This window comes from Mobula birostris, chromosome 16 (assembly GCF_030028105.1).
Source record: "Mobula birostris isolate sMobBir1 chromosome 16, sMobBir1.hap1, whole genome shotgun sequence".
In the NCBI taxonomy this organism is placed as follows: domain Eukaryota; kingdom Metazoa; phylum Chordata; class Chondrichthyes; order Myliobatiformes; family Myliobatidae; genus Mobula; species Mobula birostris.
This window is the reverse complement of record NC_092385.1, coordinates 24,211,192-24,236,256: the sequence shown is the minus strand read 5'-3', so window position 1 is coordinate 24,236,256 and position 25,065 is coordinate 24,211,192. Positions and strand designations below refer to the sequence as shown.

At 39.1% G+C, this 25,065-nt stretch overlaps 1 protein-coding gene across 5 annotated transcripts in view; it reads left to right on the top strand.

Annotated features, from left to right (window-relative positions):
- arhgef3 (Rho guanine nucleotide exchange factor (GEF) 3) overlaps positions 1–15,519 on the top strand; it is a 263,389-nt gene extending 247,870 nt beyond the window's left edge. For all 5 annotated transcript variants that reach the window (XM_072280419.1, XM_072280420.1, XM_072280418.1 and 2 more), the window contains 7 exons: positions 2,071–2,133; positions 2,666–2,762; positions 2,939–3,015; positions 7,173–7,430; positions 11,710–11,880; positions 13,334–13,520; positions 14,099–15,519. In XM_072280419.1, the coding sequence (XP_072136520.1) occupies positions 2,071–2,133; positions 2,666–2,762; positions 2,939–3,015; positions 7,173–7,430; positions 11,710–11,880; positions 13,334–13,520; positions 14,099–14,448 (1,203 nt within the window). In that variant the 3' untranslated portion in view covers positions 14,449–15,519. The remainder of the gene's footprint in view (positions 1–2,070; positions 2,134–2,665; positions 2,763–2,938; positions 3,016–7,172; positions 7,431–11,709; positions 11,881–13,333; positions 13,521–14,098) is intronic.
- The last annotated feature ends 9,546 nt before the right edge of the window (positions 15,520–25,065 follow it).

The window sequence follows — 25,065 nt, the reverse complement described above, 5'->3', positions numbered from 1 at the left end:
TATTTTCACTACAGTGTTGGATAATATGTTCCTTGAAATTTTACCAAAATGGAAACAGACAGTGTTTGAATTTACAAGTTACTACTGGTTCTAAATACAAATGATTAGGGTTAACTGAAGATCCAAAGGAAATGTAGTCTTTAGATTATAACTATTAATGTACTGGCAGATTCCTCATTGGTGATGCATGTTGATGTTCTAGAGACCAACAGTGAAACGTTTAATGGTAAAGGTAGCCTGTCTTTCAAAACCACTCAACCAAATATTGTTGCTTCTTATAAAATCTTGAAGTTCATTTGAGAAATTTGTAATTTCCATGCCTCAGTTTAGGATTTTTTTAAATGTAATATTTTGCAAATGAACTATACCTGCAGGAAAAGAGGGAAGAGCCATCAGAGGCATTGGTATTCATATAAAAAGTTTAATAAAAAAAGATAATAATGCTAGAAAACTTAAAGGTAATGCCAAGATTTAATTAAAAAAATGAATACTGTAGATTATAGACTTATCAGCATAATAAGTGAATTAGAAATAAAATATCAGATTTGTGGAAAATGATAAAAATAATCATCATAAAGTTTTCAATCAACCTCTATTGTAAGATACAGCAGTCAGAAAAGTGCAATATGGTTAGCGCAGACTTTAAGTTTGTTTTCATTAAGGTGCTACAGAAGAAACTTGTATCAAAAGAGCATTGCAGACAAGAGGTAGCAATTAGAGTGGATTGAAAATAGGGTAGAAATTGGCAAATAGACTTAAGTTTAAAGGTGACTTCTCAGAAAGGCAGAAGATGTGGTGTTCCACAGAAACCTATGCAAACTTGATTGTTCACTATATTGAAAATCATTTAGAGGAATGGAATGTATAGAGTTGAAGTTTTCAATTCAATTATAAAGTGGAAGTCTGCACCAAAAAGTAAAATGCAGTGGATTCCAAATTGGGACACATCAGGATGAGTACACTTTGGTCCAATTAAGTGGCTGCCACAATTAGCCAAAGCTTCATGGAAATAGTTAAAAGGAATAAAAAAGAGAAACTACCACTTAACTGAGTAACAATTTATAAATACAGAACAAATTAGAACACTACCAATCCCTCAACAGTACTATAAAACTGTGTATTAGTTCCTAATAGTTATTTATGGAAGAATTCATCTGCTGTGTTCTTTTGATTGACTGTAACTAAACAAAATCAGTGCAGACACCTAGTCAGATAATGGACTCCCTTCTATCAATGCTATCAATAATTGCAATCTCCAAATCTTCAGTTTCATTGTGACATTCAAGATGATTGTTGATAGCTTCGTAATTCCGAAGTGTTGAAGTAGCGAAATAGTTTCATTTTCACTCCTGGCCGTTTCTGGCATCTCCAAGCCTGAATGCTTGAAACTGCGGTGAGCAAAAAATGATGAGATTCTGATAATTACTCCCATGTAGAGGTATTGAAGAGAGGACAATGGTGCCTTTTAAATGGGCCCTGATATATTCATAAGGCAGAAAGGGATAGGGAATAGCAAAGCAATAAATAATGATATGGACCAATTGGGTATTTGCAAAAGAAAATAGAATTCAATGTAAATTCAGAACAGAGTGATGTGTAGACTCTTGATATTGCCCATGGTGCAAAGTCTATCTTAAGATATTACTAAATTACTTGTGATTTTTTCTATGTATCCATTATGACAATTATATTCAGCTGTCTTCAAAGTGTTGTTCCTCATCACCTGAAAATGCTAGATTTGACTCAAGATTCTCTGGAAAATTTTAAAAGTTAACAAGACTCTGCAGGTGGAAACGTGTACGTGTCCCTTCCTCCCTGTCCACCCCTCAATCCCTAAAATCTTTGTTCAGAAAATAAGCAAGTTTACTTTGAAAATATGAAATAACAGTTCAGCAACTGGAATGAGCATTAGATTTGCATTTCTGTCTAAGTGGTTACATTCATGATTTGTTTCTGGGTTGGCCAAAATGAGAGCATCTCCTGAATATGACTATAGGTATATACCTGGTGATCAGTTTCCCTATTATGATGAAGTGCTTTAATTACTTTAATTAATTCTTCATTCTTCAGGCAATTTTTGAACTTTCTCAGGGAGAACAAGTTTTAATTGAAGACTTAAAGCTAGCAAAAAAGGTAATGCAAGCTTCAGTTATGGTTCTCAGATAAAAAATGATTTGTAATTTTACTCTGCTTTAACACTACTGTAATTGAATAGCTGTACTTTGAAATTTATTGTTATTTATGACTTGCATTTCCAAATTAATTCATTATCCTAATGAGTTTATAAAACATCCCTGTTTCTTTTTCAATGCATCATCAGCGCTGTTTTTTCAAATGACATGAAAGATGTTTGTTTTTGTGTAGATTAAGCATTCTACTGCAGTAATAACTCATACACTGTGCTATGGAAATATTGGCCTCAGGTGCAAACTGCTGTAAAAATGTCCTTGAATTAATTATGGGATCACAACATTTGTTTGAAGCTGTTATGTCCCTTGAATTAAATTTTATTTGAAAAATCCTGTTGTGGAATTAATCTGATTACAAAAGTACAACTATCAACAATAACTGGTCAATGATATTTAATGCATGCACTTTTAGGAAAATCTAATTTCTAAATGGAATATAAAGGTAATCATATATTTGGCACTGAATTCTTTTGCAGGCTTATCATGATCCTATGCTCAAGCTGTCCATTATGACTGAACAGGAGTTGAATCAGATATTTGGAACACTGGATTCACTTATCCCCTTGCACGAAGGTATGACCTTCTCTTAGACAAAACAAACAAGCACTGCAGAGAAGTTGCTACAGATGTGATAAAGGACTCAGTGGTTCACAAGAAACCCTGTATGCTTCAGTAACTATTTGTATGCTTCCTCTTGAGGAAATCCTCCTTGCTTTGACCCACACATTTCCTCATTTATTTTTGGTCAGATCTTCTGAGTCGGCTCCGGGAAGCCAGGAAACCAGATGGGACAACGGAACATGTTGGCCACATCCTTGTAGGCTGGGTAAGAAAACGACATCAGCCTTTCTGTTATGTGTATCAGCATTTATAGAAGTTTAATGGGTGCATTTATGTCAGCTGTCTCCAGATCATGCCCTTACAGACAGTGAGAGTACTTGGCGGATATGCAATGAAAAGCTTATTATTTGTTTTTAAAAAGTGTTTTAAAATTCTATTTTGGCAAATCCAGCAGCTTTGTTTTGGGATTGCTGCTGGCTAACCCTAGCTGAAGCGTCAATGCACAAATATCCCATCTGCATCAATGCAAAAATACTTAATCTATATAGAAATATTGTGAATACTCTCCTTTAAAATATGCAAAGAGGAATTAGAGTTTTTTAAAAGAACAACCAAGGAAGCCTGTCATTTTCAGTTAATTAACCAATTAGAAATGGAAGCTCCACAAATTGGGCAAGATGCCAAATGTGAAATTTGGGAATTTTTTTTGCATAGTGACTAAGTTTAGGGAGACAAGCAAATTTGAAACATAAAGGAGATAAAATATTTTTTTCTAGTGAGGATGGGACTATGGTCTTTTCCATCTAATAAGAACATAAGAACATGAGGCATGAGGAAGTCATTCAATCCCCTTGCTTCCTCTGCTATTCAATAAGATCACAGCTGACCTTTTACTTCAGTGCCACTTGGCTGCACTAGCCCAGGAATATGAGGATAGAGGCACATGCCACCCATTTTATCTGTCTACATGAATCCCATTTACATAAAATATATCTGTATTTGCCTGTTGCTAATTCCATATTGCCTATTGCCTATGCCTTGCCTATTCAATTGTCTGTCTGAATGTCTCTTTAACATAGTGATTGTATTTGGCTCTACCATCTCCCCTGGCAGCAAGTTCCAAGTATCAAGCACTTTCTGTATGGGGGGAGGGGAAACATCCCTCAGATCCCTTTGAAAACCCCTTCTTCACCTTAAACCTATGTCCTCTTGTTTTTAATTCCTCTATAATGGGACTAAGATTCTATTTATCTCTGCTTCTTATAGTTTTTATATATATTTTATCAAGTCACCTCTCAGCCTCCTTTGCTCCTTAACACTCTGGGTGAATAATTTTTTCTCATCTTAGATCAGTAAGGCCAGCCCCTAATTTTCAAACTGTTTCCAAACACCTCAGCTGGTCAAGACATCTATCCTGTTAAATCCATAAAAAAATAAATTTGTGTATTTTAATAAGATCAAATTTAATATCAAGAGAATATAAGTACAGTCTACTCAATTTACACCCAGAAATCAACTTGCTGAATCTTTGTTGCACAAGTATATTCTGCTTTGGAAAACGAGACCTGTATCCAATTTTTTTAGATGCAATCTCATCAGGGGACCATGTAATTGATGTTACTTTTGTATTTTAGTCCTCTTGCAAAGAAAGTCTACAAGGTGATATTCTTGCTGGAGATGCATGTTAATTTACAATTATTCATCAATCCATGTTAACTCCACTTAATCCTTTTTTCTGTGTGTCCCTTTGTTGTTATTTTCCACGCCTTGTGGCACCTCAGGTCACTAAGTGTGTCCCTTTACCACTCATTTAATAATAGGTCCTTGTATTTTCCTCATTATTGGTGTCAAGCTGGCATTTCCATAGTCCCCTTTTCTACCTCTAATGGCATTGTATTTGCTAACTTCTAGAATTTATGATTTCATAACTCAGGATTCATTAATTATCAAGGAATGTAGAAATTCGACAACCTTAAGATTTGCTTGCTCACAGGTAGCCACAAAGCAAGAAACCCGAAAGGAACCAAGTAAGGAAAAGGATCCAAATAAAGGGGAAAGAAAATAAATAAATAAATAGATAGATAGATAGGTAGATAGCACTCTGTGCAAGACAAAGAAAAAAAAATGCAGACAATTGAAGAACAATATAAGGGAACTAAACACTTTTGATGGGAGCCCTGATTCTCCTTTCTAGAGGTGCTGCTATGTAGGTGTGGAGTGTTGAAAGATGGAGGCTGTAAAATGCAATGAAGAGGCAGGAGTGCTTTCTGGAAGTTGAAGCCTTTTTGTTAACATCCATTTTGGTTGAGTATCTGTAAAATAAGTATAACAAAGTATATAATCACTGGTGCAGCAGGGTGAACCTGTTAGTAACTACTGAATGGCACTGCAGGGTTTATTCAATAATGCCGCACTGCAGCTAATGACTACCAAGCCAAAGCACTCAAAATGAGACAGTCAGAAAGAGGAATATTCTGTCCGGCAGTATTCAGAAGCTTAACATTACAGGAAATAAAAACACTCCTATTTGTGTCCTCGTGGTTATTGATCATTAACTAGTGGCCAAAGAAATGCACAATAAACAATTCTTGATGTAGTACAGTTGAAAAGTGGAGACTGATTCCGGGAGGTCATGAATCCCTTACATTAAATACAAAATTGCTGGTTTGTTTCTAAACATTTAGACGGGAATCTGACTTCGAGGTGTTCAGTCATATTCCAGTGGATACCAAAGATTCCCAGCCAAGGACATTCTAGATGTCCGAATCTGCAGTGTGTCTCATACTGAGCAGGATGACGATTGCAACAAGTTGCCATCGGTTGGGTAAAACTAACGTGTCTCAGTTTGGTCTAAACCCTTCTCATATTTCCAATTAATTAATGAATTGAAAATGACAGTATTTTTGGTTGTTCTTTTCAAATATAATGATATTTTTGACAGGCCTTCCATAAAATAAAGTCCTTAAGCAGGGTGAGGTTAAAGGGCTACACACTCTGCGGGAAGTAATAATCAACTTTTAAATAACATATATAAAGTTTCTAGCATTGGAAATAGAATTATGTATGGAAGTATTTATCCAGCTATTAAACAATTAATATACAGCGTTATAATCCTCCCTTGATTTGATTTGCATAGCAGCTGTTTTGCATGTCTTTAGCTGGTACATTCTTAAAAAGGAGTCATGGGTGAAAAAGAATCCCCAAATCTTACGAAATACATCTTGCGTTCATATTGTATAAATTAGTTTTGCTCTCTAGCACAAGTTAAAATGATTCTGTAATAGCCCTAATTATTTTTGTAGTGAACCATGGCTCATTTACATTGCGTTATAGGGTCCATGATGGCAATCTTGACAGTCTCACTTTGAGTGGTTTAGCTTGGTAGTCGTTAGCTGCGGTGCAGTATTCTTGAAGCAACCCTGCATGTGGTGCCATTCAGTAGCTATTAATAGGTTCACCCTGGTGTATGCAGTGACTTTTTATTTTGCTGTCCCTTACTTGATCTACATAATCTGTTTAGTTAACTGTTCTCAACTTTCAACTGAAGGACACTTTGAAAAATTATGTGTGCTTTTTGATGGATTACATTACAATTATAACTCCCTTAAAGGTCTCAGCTGTGACTACATTTCACCGATGTATTAGGTTAGGCTTAGTTGTGCAGTAACCGCTGTGTGAAATATCAGATACACAGCAGTTTTACAGGAGTGTGAATAGATCATAGTTACTGTAACAGGTGTTGCTTAAACTAAACTGAGCTGCATCAACTTCAGTCTTAAATCTTTCAGACCCAAGATAATAGGGCGGCTTAGTGGTTAGCACAACTCTTCATAGTACAGGAGACCGGGGTTCAATTCCCACCGCTGCCTGTAAGGAGTTTGTACGTTTCCTCCGGGTGCTCTGGTTTCCTCCCACAGTCCAAAGATGTATCGGTTGGTAGGTTAATTGGTCATTGTAAATTGTCTAGTGATTAGGCTAGGGTTAAATCAGATTACTGGGCAGCGTGGCCTATTCTGGTAGGGCCTATTCTGCGCTGATCTCAACAAATTTTTTAAAATTTCGAATCATAAGAAAATCAAATTCTTTGGCTTTTGAAATGATGCTTGTCAAGGCAGCTCGCCACTCAAGTACCCTGCTGAGATGATCAGTCCCTCTTCACCCCAAGCTTTAGTTACCCATTCTGTGATGACTGTTGGCGCTGGAAAGGCACAGGCAACCGGACAACAACTGTAAGAGAAATGGCAGGGTTGATAAAGGGTATGAACCAGCATTTTTATAACCTGAGTTTTGCAAGTAGTAACTGAGCTGCAAATTATTCCCAGCGTTTCCAAGTCAGATTGTGGTGAATCTGATGCAGTGACATTGTAGAATTGTAGTGGTTCTGTTTGACCTACATTTTGACCTTTTTTCTCTTCTCCTTAGCTTCCATGTTTGAACTCCTATGATAGTTACTGCAGCAATCAAGTAGCAGCTAAGGCCCTTTTGGATCACAAGAAACAAGATCACCGAGTACACGACTTTCTTCAGCGCTGTTTAGAGTCTCCATTTAGTCGCAAGTTGGACCTTTGGAACTTTCTGGATATTCCACGTAGTCGATTGGTGAAGTACCCCTTGCTCTTAAAAGAGATCCTCAGACATACTCCAAATGACCACCCGGATAAACAGCACTTGGAAGAAGCAGTAAGTAACAGAGGCAATTCATTGTGATGGTGCATTTTTTTTCTGCCACTTGTGCAGTAAAGACAAGAGATTAGCTGAGCTGCAGAATTAAATGTTCAAACTGGCAACGTATCAAATCATTGAATCTGAGTTCTCTGTAATGTAGAATTTCCATCAATATCTGTGGTTACCTCCTAAGAGAGATAAATGTGTCCTTAATCTGATTCCTTAATTGATACCTGCAAGTTAGATACAAGAGGTCGAGGTACAATCTCCAGAACGCTATCTCATGTGTGAAGTGTTAATTCCGGACCAAAGTTGAATCAGTAAAGGATACTTGACAGCTGTGGCAGGGATTGAATGCTATCACCGCCTACTAAGTGTAACCAAATGACGTCGGTGACCACAAGACATCAGTCTCAGATAAACTCACTTTGACCATAAAAACATGGAGGAACCTTCACCAACTCCCACAGTACCTCATGACCCTGTGATTTCAGTCTCGATGAGACCAATGTGAGAACATCCTTCATGAGGGTGAACCCACGGAAAGCATCCAACCAAGACAGGTTACCTGGCCGTGTATTAAAGACCTGTGTTGTTCAACTGGCTGGATTGTTCACTGATATCTTTAACCCCTTACTTTGGCAGTCTGTGGCACCTGCCTGCTTCAAGCAGGATTCAGTTATAACAATGCCTAAGAAGAATGTGGTAACCTGCTCCAATGCCTATCGTCCGGTAGCACTTACACCTACTGTGATGAAGTGCTTTGAGAGGTTGGTGATGAAACATATTAACTCCTGCTTGAGAAGTGACTTTGATCCACTCCAATTTACCTAATGTCACAACAGGTCAACAGCAGATGTCATTTCATTGGCTGTACATTCAACCCTGAAATATCTGGACAGCAAAGATAGATCCATCAGGATGCTCTATTGACCACAGCTCAGCATCAAATACTATCATCCCCTCAAAACTAATCAATAAGCCTCAATACCTTGGCCTCAATACTTCCTCGTGCAACTGGATCCTTAATTTCCTCACTTGCAGATCCCAATCAGTTCAGATTGGCAACAGCTTCTCCTCCACAATCTCCATCAGCACAGGGGCACCAAAAGGCTGTGTGCTTTACCCCCGCTCCATTCACTTTACACTGATGACTGTGCGGCTAAGCACAGCTCCAATGCCTTATTTAAGTTTGTCGAATTAAAAGTGCCGATGAATTAACGTGTAAAGGGGAGATTGAAAATCTGCCTGAGTGGTACCACAACAGCAACCTCTTACTCAATATCAGCAAGACCGAGGAGCTGATTATTGACCTCAGGATAAGGAAACAATCCTCATCAGGGGGTCAAAGGTAGAGAGGGTCAGTAACTTTCAATTCTTCGGTGTTATCGTATAAGAGCACATTTCTGGGCCTGGCTTGTAAGTGCAACTAAGAAGAATGCACAGCAGCACCTCTACTTCCTTGGAAGTTTGCAGAGATTTGTCATAAAATCTAAAACTTTAACCAACTTCCATAGATGTGTGGTGGAGAGAGTGTATTGACTGGCTGCGTCACATCCTTGTATGGAAACACCAATGCCTTGAACGAAGAATTCTACAAGTAGTGGATACATTCCAGTTCATTGTGGGTAAAGCCCTCCCCATCATTGAGCACATCTACACAGAGCGCTGTTGCAATAAAGCAGCATCCCTCATCAGGGACACCCACCGTTCAGGCCATGGCCTCTTTTATGATGCCGCCATCGGGAAGAAGTCAGGACTCACACCACCAGGTTCAAGAACAGTTGCTACCCCTCTACCATCAGGCTCTTGTACCAGAGGGAATAATTTCACTCATCTTCACTGAACTGTTCCCACGACCTATGGACTCACTTCCAAGGACTTTCCACCTCATATTCTCGATATTTGTTGCTTATTTATTTATTATTGTTCTTTTTTTCTTTTTGTATTTGCACAGTTTGTGGTCTTTTGCACACTGATTGTTTGTCTGTCCTGTTGGGTGTGGTCTTTCAGTGATTCTATTGTGTTTCTTGTACTTGCTGTGAGTGCCCCCAAGCAAAATGAACCCTAGGGTTGTAAATAGTGACATATATGTACTCTGATAATAAACTTACCTTGAAATTTGAACTTTGCATTGGTGACATGTTCTTTTGACAGTGATCCATTGTTTTTCAAGTCCCTAGTTCTTGTATCAGAGATTTCATTTAGAATGAGTGAACACAGTTAACTGTGGGGAAACTGCAGTGCAGTCTTTAACTACACTTTCATGCAGCACAGTAGATAAGATAGAAGACCCTATGCCTCTTTCCTTTCACTTACTTCACTACAATGTTCATCAATTTTTTGTTTGGATGAAATTACATATATGTAAATATTACCTGCAGAGCATGTCACATGGCTGACATGAACTTAAAAGCACTCAAATCTCTTTGCAATGGAAGAAAACATGGAATTTTGGTTTCATGAGATAACACAAAAATGCTGGAAATATTCCACATGTAAAGTGAGAAACAGACTTAACATTTCAGGGAGCAATACCTAAACCGCTGGGTATTTCCAGCATTTTCTGTTTTTGTTTTCAGATTTCTAGCATTTGCAGTATTTTACTTCCTCCACTTTAACTGGTTAAAATAAAATCAGCAATCACTATTATAGAGAAATCGGTTCATTTACTCAGATTTATATATCATTTCTGTATTATTCTTTTAAGGATCTGATACTAAACATGAAGAGGGAAATGTCATTAAAAATGTCCTTTTAACTAAAATAATACTACAAGGTTATAGCTCATTTTGAAAACAGATAGTGTTTACTGTGCACACTAGTCTTAAATAGTGTTCACTAATTGAAATGTAAAAATTGATTTTTTGGTTCTTTTGTTAATAGCACTTTTCAAATATTACATCGTATTTTCAAACGTGAAATAAAATATCCTTGCATTCCTTTCTAGCATGTTTCACCGATTAAAACTGATAAAAAAAAATAAACATTTCTGTATTGCTTCTCTCCCCGCTATTACTTCTCTTTGGTAAGATCATTTCTCTTGTCAAAAGCCACTGATTGGATACTGTCCAAGCTACCAGAGTTCATTAAAAGAACTGGACAGCAGTGATGGGATATAAACCAGATCAGGCTTTTCATTAAATCTCCATTAATCCAGCTTTGAAAAAATGCTGATAAATAAGATTCCATCAAGCTAATAGCTTCACCCTGTTGCCATTTGAAAAAGTGTTTGGTTTGTAGTCAGACAGTAAAAAAATTATTTTTACTGAACACAATTTTTTTTATTGTGTTATGATTGTTTCATGTCAACATTATGCTTTGATTCTTAAACTTTAGTTAGGGATTTTAATACTTTCACAAAATTAGCTTTCAAAGACTTGATGCTTAATAAAATGTTTAAAATAAATATTATTGACAGTACTTTTAGTTTTTTGTATTAACACTGTCTCTGATTCAGCTCTTTATGGATATGTACAGAATTATATTTGCTCTCAGATATGAATGCTATTGCCTTTCTTAGCACAAAATGTTGAGGGCCTGGGTTGAAAGGAAAGTGTGATGATATAAATAAACAGCGATACGTTCATTGGGCAGGGATTAGTCTGATACAGCTGTTATTTGCAAGTGATTTGACATTCAAGGAAAGCAATCCTCAGAGTTAAGACCTCCAGAGAAATAATGACACATGCAAGAATTCCTGAATTGCAGAATGCTCAAAATAAATGTGGCCTGTGTGCCTGTGTTCTAAAAATATCCACATATTTTTACATGCATTTGGTTTGTTCTCTGATGGAACCAGTTTTGCACTTGGATTTGGGGGATTTAAATGGGAGTTTTGGGTCAATCAAGTCCTAATAGATAATCAGGTTAATATTAAATTTTAATGTGAAAAGCAACACACACAAAATGCCGAAAGAACTTAGCAGGTCAGGGAGCATCTATAAACAGCTGACGTTTCGGGCCAAGACCCTTCTTCAGGACTGAGAAGGAGGCAGGAAGATGCCAGAATAAAAAGGTGGGGTTAGGGCAAGGAGGCTAACTAGAAGGTGAAAGGTGAAGCCAAGAGGGTCCCAGCATCTGCAGACTTCCTCGTGTATTTAATCTGAAACTTCTTGTGTCTCTATAATATTGAGGTTTAATTCGGGTGAATGAAATTCACCTTCTAACTCAGACTGACAATACATTAATGGCTTGTATTTTAATTGCTGTGATAATGAAATGCAGCTTTACTAATTTCCTGCTGGGTTTATTGATCCATGTGACTCACTGTCCATTCTGTTTTGTGCTGCAGATTAATATTGTTCAAGGGATTGTAGCTGAAATCAACAAGAAGACTGGGGAATCAGAATGTCAATATTATAAGGAAAGACTGGTCTTTCTCGAGGAGAGTCAAAAAGATCCTCTGATTGAAAATTCTAAAGTGCTGTGCTGTCATGGAGATTTGAAGAACAATAGAGGAGCAGTAAGTGATATATGATTTCCTGTTTCACCATTATGTGCTTTCCTTTGAGTATATTAAGAATATCTTAAAATGCTTCAAGCCATTGGTGTCTTAAAACACTTTTGACAGAGAAATGAAATGAAATGGGAAGTGAAGAATTGCTTGCAATTTAGGTAATATTGTTACCAATGTTTTTTAGCATTTATTTAGTAATTTATGCACTATTTGGTTATAGAATCGAAACTTTTATATTGGCTTTTACACTTGATTTGTTTTCCATAATGTATTATGCAATAAAACAATTTATATTGAAATACATGTGAGAAACTTCCACATTTTTCAAACTGATGCAGTGATTAGAGTTTAAAAGTGGAACTTTGAAAATGAGTTTTTAGTCAAGAAACTGGCTCTTGTGACACACATCAATCAGATCTGTTGTGTAAGTTAAGTATGATGAAAGGTTCTGAACCAGTCCTTTCTTTCAAGCTGTCTGACTTTAATGTTATAGCTTAAGGGCAGGCCTCTGTGTTTGATGCATTTTCCTTCCGTGCATAACACAGATGGGTCACTGCAGGCTGACCTTTACAGGGTTAAGGCTGATGTGAAATGTTGTAGGATGCAGAAACTTTGAACAAACCTTTCCTTCATTGTGCAAAATATACACTTGAAAAACAATCAGAAGGAATTCTATTTTGTGGTACAAAAACACTGCAGCCCGTCAGAGAAAATAATGTTTTGTGCTCAATTTATCCTAAAACATGATTTGCAATAATCAATGCATTCATGAGAGGAGTTCTGAACTTCCCAACAAAGCCTTTGTCTTTGTCAAAGTTAATTTAATCTGAAAATGAGTAAGTCTCCTTTTCTTGGTTTGATTGACTATGCTATGTTATACTACAGTTGATCTTTCTGGATAACACAGTTGTGTGCTGTGCATTATTTATAAATGAACTGTGTGTATTACTTCTGTAATGGTGAAGTGGCAGTTTAACTCCAATTGTTATCAAAATCTTAAAAGAGAACTTGTCTGTGTGAAGACAAAATGAAATTATACGCTGAGCTATCAAACATTTTTGATTTGCTTTCTTCCTAATGCCACAGCTATTATTTGAGTTATCCTCCTAATTCCTCTTTTGTTTTGGAAAATAGAATACTGAACAAAGAACATATTGTTCTTTCTGCACTTCCCTCTTCTCATTTAACATCAAGTTCTTGAAAAGACTGGGCAATGTACAGGAGTGATATATAAATCAGAATAGATAAATTGATTAAGCACACAAGAGATTGAAGGTAGTTGCTTGATTTTATTTAAAAGCTGTCTGGTATTCAAGTGTGTTTACTTATCTCTGATAAAATTAAAGTTCATTTGATCAGTGAATTTGGCAGAACATAGTCCACTAAGTCCGTACTGTGAAGGCAATGCAAGTCCATGTATTAATAGTAGAGTCTAAACTAGTTTTCTTTCGTTTTACAGAAGCTCCATGTTTTCCTTTTTCAAGAAGTGCTTGTAATTACCCGAGTGGTGACATGCAGTGAACAGCTGTGCTACCAGCTGTACAGGCAACCCATCCCTGTCGGGGATCTGGTGTTGGATGACCTGCAGGATGGGGAAGTGCGGTTAGGTGGATCCATTAGAGGTGCCTTCAGCAATAACGAGAGAAGTATGAAACTCATTTGTTACTTCCTCTATTCTTCCCCCAGCACTGATGTATATGTATAGTACTGTGCAAAAATCTTGGGTATATATACACACACTCATAACTAGGGTGCCTAACTATTTTGCACAGTACTGTATTTGTCAACGTGGAGCAGAGATCGAGTTTGTAAATCTGGCGGGGGCAAATGATATTGGATATGGTGAGGGTGGAACGCTGTGGGAGGGGTGTGGTACAGGTAGCAGAGAAGGGGTACTGAGGTAGGGCGTGGGGTGGGTGCAGACACAGCCAGCCCTGAGACATTAGGCAAGGTATTTTGATTCAAAACAACTTGTTTATTGATCATTACAGCACATCTCTGTGGTGTTTCCCGCTCCCTCCCCTCTCCCTTCCAAAATGCAAAACATGAGATATTTAGAAATAGCAAATTCAAAATAGCTATTACAATTGTAGAAACAGTTCTCTTTACCCAGAGAAACTTAATTTGTTTATCCAGATTACACTGTTCTAGTTGCAAGTGCGGAGTGTTTGAACTGTAGGTATTGCCTTTACTATTATTAATTTAATCTTTGTTTCCATTTTAGCAAAAAACTTCTTCAGAGTAAGCTTTGTAGATCCTTCTGAAGGGCAGTCCCACTCACTTCAGGCCAATGATGCCTTCAACAAGCAGCAATGGCTGAACTGCATCAGACAGGCTAAAGAAGCTGTACAGCGTTCGTCGGGTGACGCAACGACGTTGGGATGTAAGAGGCGCACCCACCTAACTCCAAATGGCATCATCATGTCACATGAAGAACCAAAGCTGGAAACAATGGAGCAATCAGACAATGAATCAGACTGTAGTATGGATACCAGTGAGATTAGTGGAGACTATGAACAGATGGAAGAAACAAACTGTTGTGTATATCAAAAGAGAATAGAGACAGATATTTGATGTCAACACAATCTGTAGAAGTCCATGGCGTTTACCTGTACAGTATTTGCATTCCATAAGGAGCAGTTTGGAAAAGCACTTTCATTCCTTGTGATTTTGTTCCTGGTGTTTAGATCACGCATACTTGACAAATACTGCCAAGTCTATCCCTGCCAGCAGGACTTTGTTGTCTCCACTGTTTCTGGTTTATTGTGTTCTCTAACGTCATCGTTTGGATGGATAAAATATTTTATTATTGTCAGCAGCACCTTGCTGGGTTGCAGGCTTCTCAATCACAGTTACCGTTTGGACCAGTTCTATGTGGATCGATACACTTGGAAGCTGCAAGTTAGCAGTTCAGATGATTATGTAGAGCACCAGGCAACAAGTGAGCGAAGCTGAACAAAACACTCAAAATGAATGGAAAAAGTAATTCGTAGCCGACTCTTAACAGGCACTGACCAATTACAACTATAACTTAATGGAGTTTGTTTTCGGTCATTTCTCCAAGAGGAAGCTTCCTAGTAATCACTTCTTACTGACTGGACAAATCCATCACTCAAGACATCATAAACGTAACCCCTAAATTTGCCAAGTTGTGAATGTGTTGCGTAATATTTTCAGTTTCACAAGATGAATTTATTCAGAATGTTTGCCCATGTAATGTTTTGTTCTGTATGTAATATGCTCATATATAGTATGAGTCAAAATGACAAGTCATGAGAAAAATGAAGATGCCAAAGCATATCACTTATTATTTTGAAGAAAAATAATGTTTAATTTTGCCTAGTAGAATTCCTTGTATTTATAGTTTTTACATAAATTGCAAAACTATTTGGCTATTCCCAGTATATTTGGAACATTTCATTTTAAAACACAAGTTCTGCGGATAGCTATTCAATGGCTAGACAAGGAATTAATAGAAGATGGCATAAAACGTGGCTGTTGCAATATTTAAGACTGATATGGACTGACATATAACCAATGGAAGAAGCATAGTCCTGGAAGTAATACTATTATTCATTTGGTAAACTCATTATTTGGAAGACATCCAGAGTAAGAACATGACAGTAAAAGGAATAAACTCAGACGTGGTAATTTTGTAAATTGGAGTGGTTCTATTTTTTTTAACGACATCACCAGCCTTTTACTAGCAGTCCAGTTAAAATGCTGAACTGAATGAAAAACTGGAACCAAATAGCAGCGTTTTAGTTTGTGAGGAGTCTGACCAGTACATTAATATGCAAATTTGAGCATTTGATGGGGTTAGAGAGTTCAGAAAATGTGGCTGAGCCATAAATTGTAATCTAGTGCACGCAAATGGCAAAAAGTAGACCCATCAAATCAAATGCAAACATGACTTAGTCATCCAGCAGCTCTATTTTGTATTTTCCTCTACGCTTTTGTAATTTGCTATGGAGATTGTTAGACCATAAGATATAGGAGCAGAATTAGGCCATTTGGCCCATCGAGTCTGCTCCACCATTTCATCATAGCTGATACATTTTCCTTCTCTGACCTAATTTCTTGCCTTATCCCTGTATCTCTTCATGTCCCGATCAATCAAGAATCTGTCAACCTCGACCTTAAATATACATGAAGACTTGCCCTCCACAGATTCATCACTCCCTGGCTAAAGAAAATCCTCCTCATCTCTGTTCTAAAAAGGACAACCCGTTGTTCTGAGGCTTTGTCCACTGGTCTTAAACTCTCCCACCACAGAAAACATTCACTCTAACAAGGCCTTTCACCAATCAGTTGGTTTCAATGAGGTCACCTCTCATTTTTCTGAACTCCAGTGGATACAGGCCCAGAGTCATCAAATGCTCTTCCTGTGACAAGCGTTTAATAATGGAAACAACAGGAATTCTGCAGATGCTGGAAATTCAAGCAACACACATCAAAGTTGCTGGTGAACGCAGCAGGCCAGGCAGCATCTGTAGGAAGAGGTGCAGTCGACGTTTCAGGCCGAGACCCTTCATCAGGACTCAATAATGGAATTTAATAATGGAATCATTTTTGTGAACCTCCTTTGAACCCTCTGAAGTGTCAGCATATCCTTTCCTAAATAAGGGACTCAAAACTGCTCACAATACTCCAAGTGAGGCCTCACCAGTGCTTCATAAAGTGTTAACATTACATCCTTGCTTTTATATTTTAGTCCTCTTGAAATGAATGCTAACATTGCATTTGCCTTCCTCACCACTGACTCAACAAATTAACCTTCAGGGAATCTTGCAGAAGTACTCCCAAGTCACTTTGCACCTCACTTTTTTTGTATTTTCTCTTCATTCAGAAAATAGTCAACCCTTTCATTTCTTCTACCAAAGTACATGACCATACACTTCCCGACACTGTATTCCATCTGCTACCTCTTTGTCCATTTTCCTAGTCTGTCTGTCCAAGTCCTTCTGTAGCCTCTCTACTTCCTCAGGGCTACCTGCCCCTCCACCTATCTTCATATCATTTGCAAACATTACAACAAAGTCATCAATTCCATCATCCAAATCATTAACATACAATAAAAAGAATCTGTCTCAACTCAGACCACTGTGGAACACCACTAGTCACTGGCAGCCAACCAGAAAAGGCTCCCTTTATTCCCACTCTTTGCTTCCTGCCAATCAGCCACTGCTTTATGCATGCTAGAATCTTTCCTGTAATAACATGGGTTCACAGCTTGTTAAGCAGCCTCATGTGTGGCATCTTGTCAGAGGCCTTCTGAAAATTCAAGTACACAAAATCAATCGATAGTCCTTTGTCTATCCTGCTTTGTTATTTCTTCAAAGAATTCCAACAGATTTGTCAAGCAAAATTTTAATTTGAGGAAACCATGCTGACTACAGCTTATTTTATCACGTGCCTCCAAGTGCACTGAGACCATATCCTTAACAATCGACTTGAACATCTTCTGAACCACTGAGGTCAGGTTAACTGACCCATAATTTCCTTTCGTTTGTCTCTCTCCCTTCTTGAAGAGTGAAGTGACATTTGCAATTTTCCAGTCTTCTGGAACCATTCCAGAATCTAGTGATTCTTGAAAGATCATTACTAATGCCTCCACAATCTCTTCAGCCACCTCTTTCAGAACTGGGTTATACACCATCTTGTCTAGGTGAATTATCTACCTTCAGACCTTTCAGTTTCCTAAGAACCTTTTCCCTAGTAATAATAACTTCACACACTTCATGACCCCTGACATTTGGAACATACTGCTGGTGCATTCCACTGTGAAGACTGATGCAAATTACTTATTCGGTTTGTCCACCATTTCCGTGTCCCCATTACTACCTCTCCAGCATCGTTTTCCAGCAGTCTGATATCCACTGTCACCTCTCTTTTACACTTCATGTATCTGAAGAAACTTCCAGTATCCTCTAACATTATTGGCTAGCTTGATTTCATACTCCATATTTACCTTCTTAATAATTTTTTTTAGTTGCCTTCGGTTGGTATTTGAAAGCTTCCCAATCCTCTAACTTCCCACTAATTCTCCTCTATTATATGCCCTCTCTTTTGCTTTTATGTTGGCTTTGACTTCCCTGGTTGTGTTATCTTGCCTTCAGAATTCTTCTTCCCCTTTGGGATGTATATATCCTGTGCCTTCCAAATTGCTTTCAGAAATTCCAGCCATTGCTGCTCTGCCGTCATCCCTGCCAGTGTTCTTTTCCAATCAATTCTGTCCAACTCCTCTCTCATGCCTCTGTAATTCCCTTTACTCCACTGTAATACTAATACATCTGACTTTAGCTTCTCCTCAAATTTCAGGGTGAATTCGATTATATGAGGGGTGATTGATAAGCTTATGGCCTATGATAGAAGGGGTCAACTTTAGGAAACTTAACTCATTTATTTTTCACCGTAGTTCCTCCCCCCCTCTACATTTACATACTTAGTCCAGTGGTTGTGGAATATACGAATCTTGGACCTCCAGAAAGCGTCCACGGCATGGGTGATTGATAAGTTTGTGGCCTAAGGTAGAAGGAGATGAGTTATACAGCTCTCGTTACATGCACATGCAGTTCAACTCTTTGAGTGATTATGCAGAAAGTTTGAAGTTAATAACTCATCTCCTTCTACCTTAGGCCACGAACTTATCAATCACCCCTGCAGTGGACGCTTTCTGGAGGTCCAAGATCCGTATGCTCCACGACCGCTGGACCAAGTGTGTAAATGTAGGAGGGGACAATGCTGAAAAATAAATGTGCTAGGTTTTCTAAAATTGACTTCTTCTACCTTAGGCCACGAACTTATCAATCACCCCACGTATTATGACTGCTTGCCCCCAAGGGTTATTTTGCCTTTAATTCTCTAATCAATTCCAGCTCATTGTAAAACACCCAATCCAGAATAGCTGACCCCTCGTGGGCTCAATCATGAGCTGCTCTGAAAAACCATCTCATAAGCATCCTAGAAATTCCTGCTCTTGAAATCCTGTACCAACCTGATTTTCACAATCTACCTGTATATTGAAATCCCCCATGACTACTTTAACATTGCCCTTTTGGTATGCATTTTCTATCTCCCATTGCAACTTGTAGACCACATCCTTACTACTGTTTAGGGGTCTGTATACAACTCCCATCAGGTTCTTTTTACCCTAGCAGTAGCTCAATCCACAACAATTGAACACCTTCCAACCCTATGTCACATCTTTCTGATGAATTTTTACAGAGATAGACAACAGAGCCACCCTACCCCTCTGCCGTTCTGCCTGTCCATTCAATACAATGTGTATCCTTGGACATTAAGCTCCCAGCTATAATCTTCTTCCAACCATGATTCAGTGATGCCTACAACATCATACGTGTCAATCTGTAACTGTGCTACAAGTTCATCACCCTTGCTTCGTACACTGCATGCATTCAAATATAACACCTTCAGTCCTGTATTCACCCCTTTCAATCTTGTCCGCCTTTTATGTTGCAACTCATGCTGTTGACTGCAAATTTGCCCAATCATAAGCCTCTCCTTGCTAGGAGTCCACTACACATTGCTTCTGTTTGTAACCCAACTACCCCATCATCAGCACTATCACTCTGGTTCTGATCCCCCGTCAAATTAGTTTAAACCCACCCAAACAACTCTTGGCAACTTGCCTGCAAGGATATTGGACACCCTCGGGTTCAGGTGTCACCCGTCCCTTTTATACAGGTCATACCTTCCCCAGAAGAGATTCCAAAGATCCATAAATCTGAACCCCTGCCCCTGCACCACATATTCACCTGCCAAATCGTCCTATTCTTACCCTCACTGGCATGTGGTACAGACAGCAATCCAGAGATTACTAACCCAAAGGTCCTGTTTCTCAGCATTCTACCTAGTTCCCTAAAATCTCTGCTCTGGACCGCCTCACCTTGTTTACCCGTGTCATTGGTGCGAATATGCACCAAGACTTCTGGCTGCTCACCCTCGCCATGGACACGATCTGAGACATCCCTGATCCTGGCACCAGAGAGGTAACATACCATCCAGGGGTCTCTATTGTGCCCGCAGAACCTCGTCTTTGTTCCTCCGACTAAGGAATTTTCTATCAACACGAAAGTTCTCTTCACCTCTCTGCTCTCTTGAGCCACAGCACCAGTCTCAGTGCCAGAGACTCAGTCACTGTGGCTCAGCCCAGTAGGTGTCCTGCCTCAACAGAAAGTTGTGTACTTACTATTGAGGGGAACGGCCACAGGTTTACTCTGCACTGGCTGTGTATTTCCCCTCCTTCTCTTGATAGTCACCAGATCCTGCAACCTAGGGGAGACTACCTCCCGGTAGCTCCCGTCTATCACCTCCTCAATCTCCTGTATGAGTCAAAGGTCATGGAGCTACAGTTCCAGTTCCTTACTACGTTCTCTCAAGAACTGCAACTCAGAATCGGGGTCAATATTACCGGCATATGTTGTGAACTTTGCTAACTTAGTGGCAGCATTACAATGCAATACATGATAATACAGGAAAAAGTAGTAAATCAATTACAGTAAGTATATATTTGCATATTAATTCGCTAAATTAAAGATAATGCAAAAGCAGAAATAATAAAAGTGAGGTAGTTCAATATCCATTCAGAAATTGGATAGCAGAGGGGAAGAAGCTGTTCCTGAATCACTGAGTGTGTGCCTCCAGGCTTCTGTACCTCTTTCCCGATGGTAACAATGAGAAGAGGGCATGTCTTGGGTGTTGGGGGTCCTTAATGATGGACGCCACCTTTCTGAGACACTGCTCCTTGAAGGTGTCTTGGATACAATGGAGGCTAGTACCCAAGATGGAGCTGACTAATTTTACAACTTTCCGTAGCCTCCTTCAATCCTGCGCAGAAGCACCGCTACCCCTTGCCCCCCCGCCATACCAGGCAGTGGTGCAGCCTGTCAGGATGCTCTCCACAGTACATCTGTAGAAGTTTTCAAGTGTCTTAGGTGACAAACCAAATCTCCTCAAACTCCTAATGAAATCTAGTTGCTGCCTTGCCTTCTTTATAGCCGCATTAATATGTTGGGACCAGGTTAGGTCTTCGGTGCACCTGGTGCGGATATGTTTGTCTGGGAGACTAGACATCTCCCAGAATTCCAACATCCCACACAGAGTACAAAACACTCTCCTTGGAGCCATTCTCACTAAACTGCTATGTCTTTATAGATGAGAAATGAACAAATAAGAACGGAGAGAGAGAGTAAGTTACAAGACAAATTACCTCATCCAACACTCATGAGCCAAAGCCACTGTAAAGACAGGCACACTCCAAAAGAATGGCTGCTCTGCTTATCCTTGAATTATCTTTATTGGCGCTTTCTAATGAATCCCTCTTACTGATTGGTCAGTCCTCAACTCAGCGAAACTGCCGTGAAACCCTGCCTTTAAAATCTCAATCGGCATCCTGATGAGTACTTTCTACGCACCCCTGGCGTGGGTTGTCCAACTCAAAGAAACTGCCGCAAAACTCTGCCTTTAAACTCTCATGGCTGTCTGGATTAGTACTTTTTACGAACCTCTGATGTGCATTGTCCAACTCACAGAAAGTTCGCTCGAAGCTTAGAAGTGTAGATTGAACTATAGTTACTTTTTGGATCAACCTCTTCAAACTTTAGAGGTGAAAGGAGAAAAAATGGATGCAGTTTCAAAGAAAAGGATTTAAACAGGTGGGTGCCAGTCCAGTGTCATCTTATTCTGGTAGCTATATCAATTCTGGCATTATTTCTGTAGAAATAAATTGTCAGCCTTGTTAAAGAAGCAGCTAGATAAACGCACTAAAAATTAAATCGAACATCTATGCCTTTAACCCGCTGAGCTAGAATAACTATAAATGACTTCAGTGCATGTTTTCAGAAAATTCTGTGGCACACATTTATATATTTAGAGTGTGGAACAGACCCTTCCGGCACAATGACCTGCAGTGGCCAATTGAACCTTATTTAACCCTAGCTTAATCACAGAACAAATTTACAAGGACCAGTACATCTATGTACTGTGGGAGGAAACTGCAGCACCTGGAGGAAACCCATGCGCTCACAGAAAGAAGCTACAAATTTTCTTATAGAGGACAACCAGAATTGAACTTTGAACTTTGACATCCCAAGCTGTACTAGCATTGCGCTAGTCATTACACCACCATGGAACCGGATGTGAAATATGGATGTCATGATGTATTGGTGAGTTCCTGAACAGAGCATCTGCTGCTATTCTGAAGGACACGAGAGCAACACTAAACTCGCTGTATAGTTCAGCACTGTTGGAATGCCACTAACCACTCCATCATGTACAGTGAGATCTGTATCCCTCCAAAGCAGGTGAGGTTATTCTTTTGTGGGATATGGAAATGTTGGGATTTATTGTTCTGGGGAAGTAGTGGGCTGCTGCCGTGAGGCATCACATTCCACTGATGGAATTCAGTGTTTTTTTACGTTTATCCCTCTCCACGCCTTGTGGCAACCTTGCCGTTTCTTCAGCATTCTTGTCTGTTTTTTCATGAGGCTGAGTTACTGGCTCAAAGCTCAACCCAGCACAGATGGAAAGAGTGAAGGAGCCGGCCAGATTCGAACCTGGGACCACTCGCCTCAGAGTCCGGTGCTGATGCCACTACACCACCGGCCGGCTCACTGTTATAATTCTTGGATTCTAACCCAGTAGGGGAGTAAGGATAGCAATACATTTCCATAGTTAAGAAGTATCTGACTTGAAGACAGATTTGCAATTGGTTACACTTTTAAGAGTCTGTTCCTCCAGGTAAATGAAGTTGGGAGTTTGGGCACTGTTGAAGAAGACTTGGTGAGCCATAGTTAACAGATAAATTGTTTTGCAACTGGTATCCACTGCAGCCACAGAATAGTTTGCTACAAGATCTTAATGCTATGCTGAAGTCATGTACCTTCATTAAACTGATAAACACAGAATCCGAATGGGAGTTGATGGAAGTCAGCACTTCAAGGATCATTTGTGGGACAGGTTTGCCACTTGATTGGATTGCAAATCAAATAAGCAGCTCTTCTGCAAGGTATGTGTTATAAGGATGGTGACAGTATCCTGTTCTCATGGGTCCAAATCATTTTTGATCATTGGCATAGTGCTTTAGTTTACTAGGCGGTACAGTAGTGTAGTGGTGAGCACAACGTTTTATAGTACAGGTGACCCAGGTCCAATTTCCAATGCTGCTTGTACATTCTCCCTGTGACTGCGTGGATTTCCTCCGGGTGCTCTGGTTTCCTCCCACAATCCAAAGGTATACCACTTGGTAGTTGAATTGGTCATTATAAATTGTCCTGTGATTAGGCTAGGGCTAAACTGGCGGGTTTCTGTGCGGCGTGGATTAAAGTGCTGCAAGGCCCTAGTCCACGCTGTATCTCAATAAATAAATAAATAGATAAATTAATTAATAGCTGCAGGTAAGGTGGAGGTTAAAAGCTAATCCATTAGGCCAGTGAAATATTTATAAATCTGTAAAATCTGTGCTTTCAATTAAACCTCAACACTACCCCACGTATATGTACATTTTCAACAGTTTTGGCTTTGCTATCTACATCAAAGTTCTTCTTGTTTTAATTACCAACTGACAGGAGGAAAAGAGTTCCTTCCCACTCATATCCTGTAAGTTTTAATTTCTGACAATCTCCTTCTCATTGTTACTTCCTCTACAATTTCTAACTCTTCCAATTTTATTTGCTCAAAGTTTTTTTTTCCTGTCATCCACTTTAATTTCTCTACTTCCTCTGTCTTGATTTTACATTCACCAAATTTACTCTCCGGCCTCCTCCTGGAACGTTAATTACATACTGTAAATTAACCGCTGGTTTGTGTGGCTGGCCAGGTGAGAAAGTCACAGAGAAATGAACAAGGGAGCGGGAATAATGGGAATGCTGGCACAGAAGACCTGAATAGCCTCCCTTGTTAAGAAAAAAATTACGGTATTTTAAAAAGTACAAAAAATATCATACATTCAAATGTTTAAAGAATGGGTTTTCCTTGATTTATCAATATTTGAAGTGCAGATTGCTAGACATTGACGAAGCTGGTAATTAATTAGGGTAATTTTTACTCAATACAGTTCTGCCAAGATTGAGGTGCTCATTTTGGGGAGACAAATGAAGATCGGACTTTCACAGTGAATGGCTGAGCCCTGGGGAGTGTTGTAGGAGAGAAAGACGGAATGAGTACAAGTACATGGTTTCCTGAAAGTGGTGCAGGTAGACAGGATGGAGAAGGCAGTTTTTGGCATGCTCGCTTTCTCAATGCCTTGACTGATGTACTGAAGTTGGAATATTATGTTGCAATTATACCAGACATTGATGAAGCCGAATCTGAAATATTGTGTTCAGTTTTGAGCAACTTGTTATGGGAACGATGCCATTAAGTTGGAAAGGCTACAATAGAGATGTGTGAGGATAGTGTCTGGACTCGAGAGATATTAATTGAAGTAGAGCAGACTGGGACTTATTATTGTAATGTAGGACAATGAGGGTTGGCTTTATAGAGGTGTATAAAATCATGAGAGCATAGACTGAGTAAATGTACACAGGTAGATCTTCTTTCCTGGTAGGGGAATCAAGAACCAGAGGACATACACCTGAGAACATCTGCAGATGCTGGAAATCCAAGGCAATACGCAAAATGCTGGAGGAACTCAGCAGGTCAGGCAGCATCTATGGAAATGAATAGATAGTCCACGTCTTGGGCCGAGACCCTTCTTCAGGATCTATTCATTTCCATGGATGCTGCCTAACCTGCAGAGTTCCTCCAGCAGTTTGTGTGTGTTGTCATAGAGGACATAGTGTAGGTTTAGGGTTAAAGGAGAGAGATTTAGTAGGAACCTGAGGCACATTTTTTTTACCCAGAAGGTGGCTAGCAGAAATAGAATGAGCTGCCAGAAGGAGTGAGGCAGCAATTAAATGGTACACAGAAGGGAAAAATACAAAGGGATATGGCCCAAAAGCAGTCAAATGGAATTAGATGGGAATCTTCATCAAAGGGCAAATTTTTGTGCTCCATGACTCTATAGGCCTCAGGGTCAAGTTAATTATATATTTAAAATAGTTCTTTTTTCAGAGCAATATCTTAATGAGACAAGCAGGGATAATTTTATGAAATAGAATTAATTCATGATCTCATAGCAAAGGGTCCTCTAAGAAAGTGATTGCAGCATAGCAGAATTTCAACTTCAGT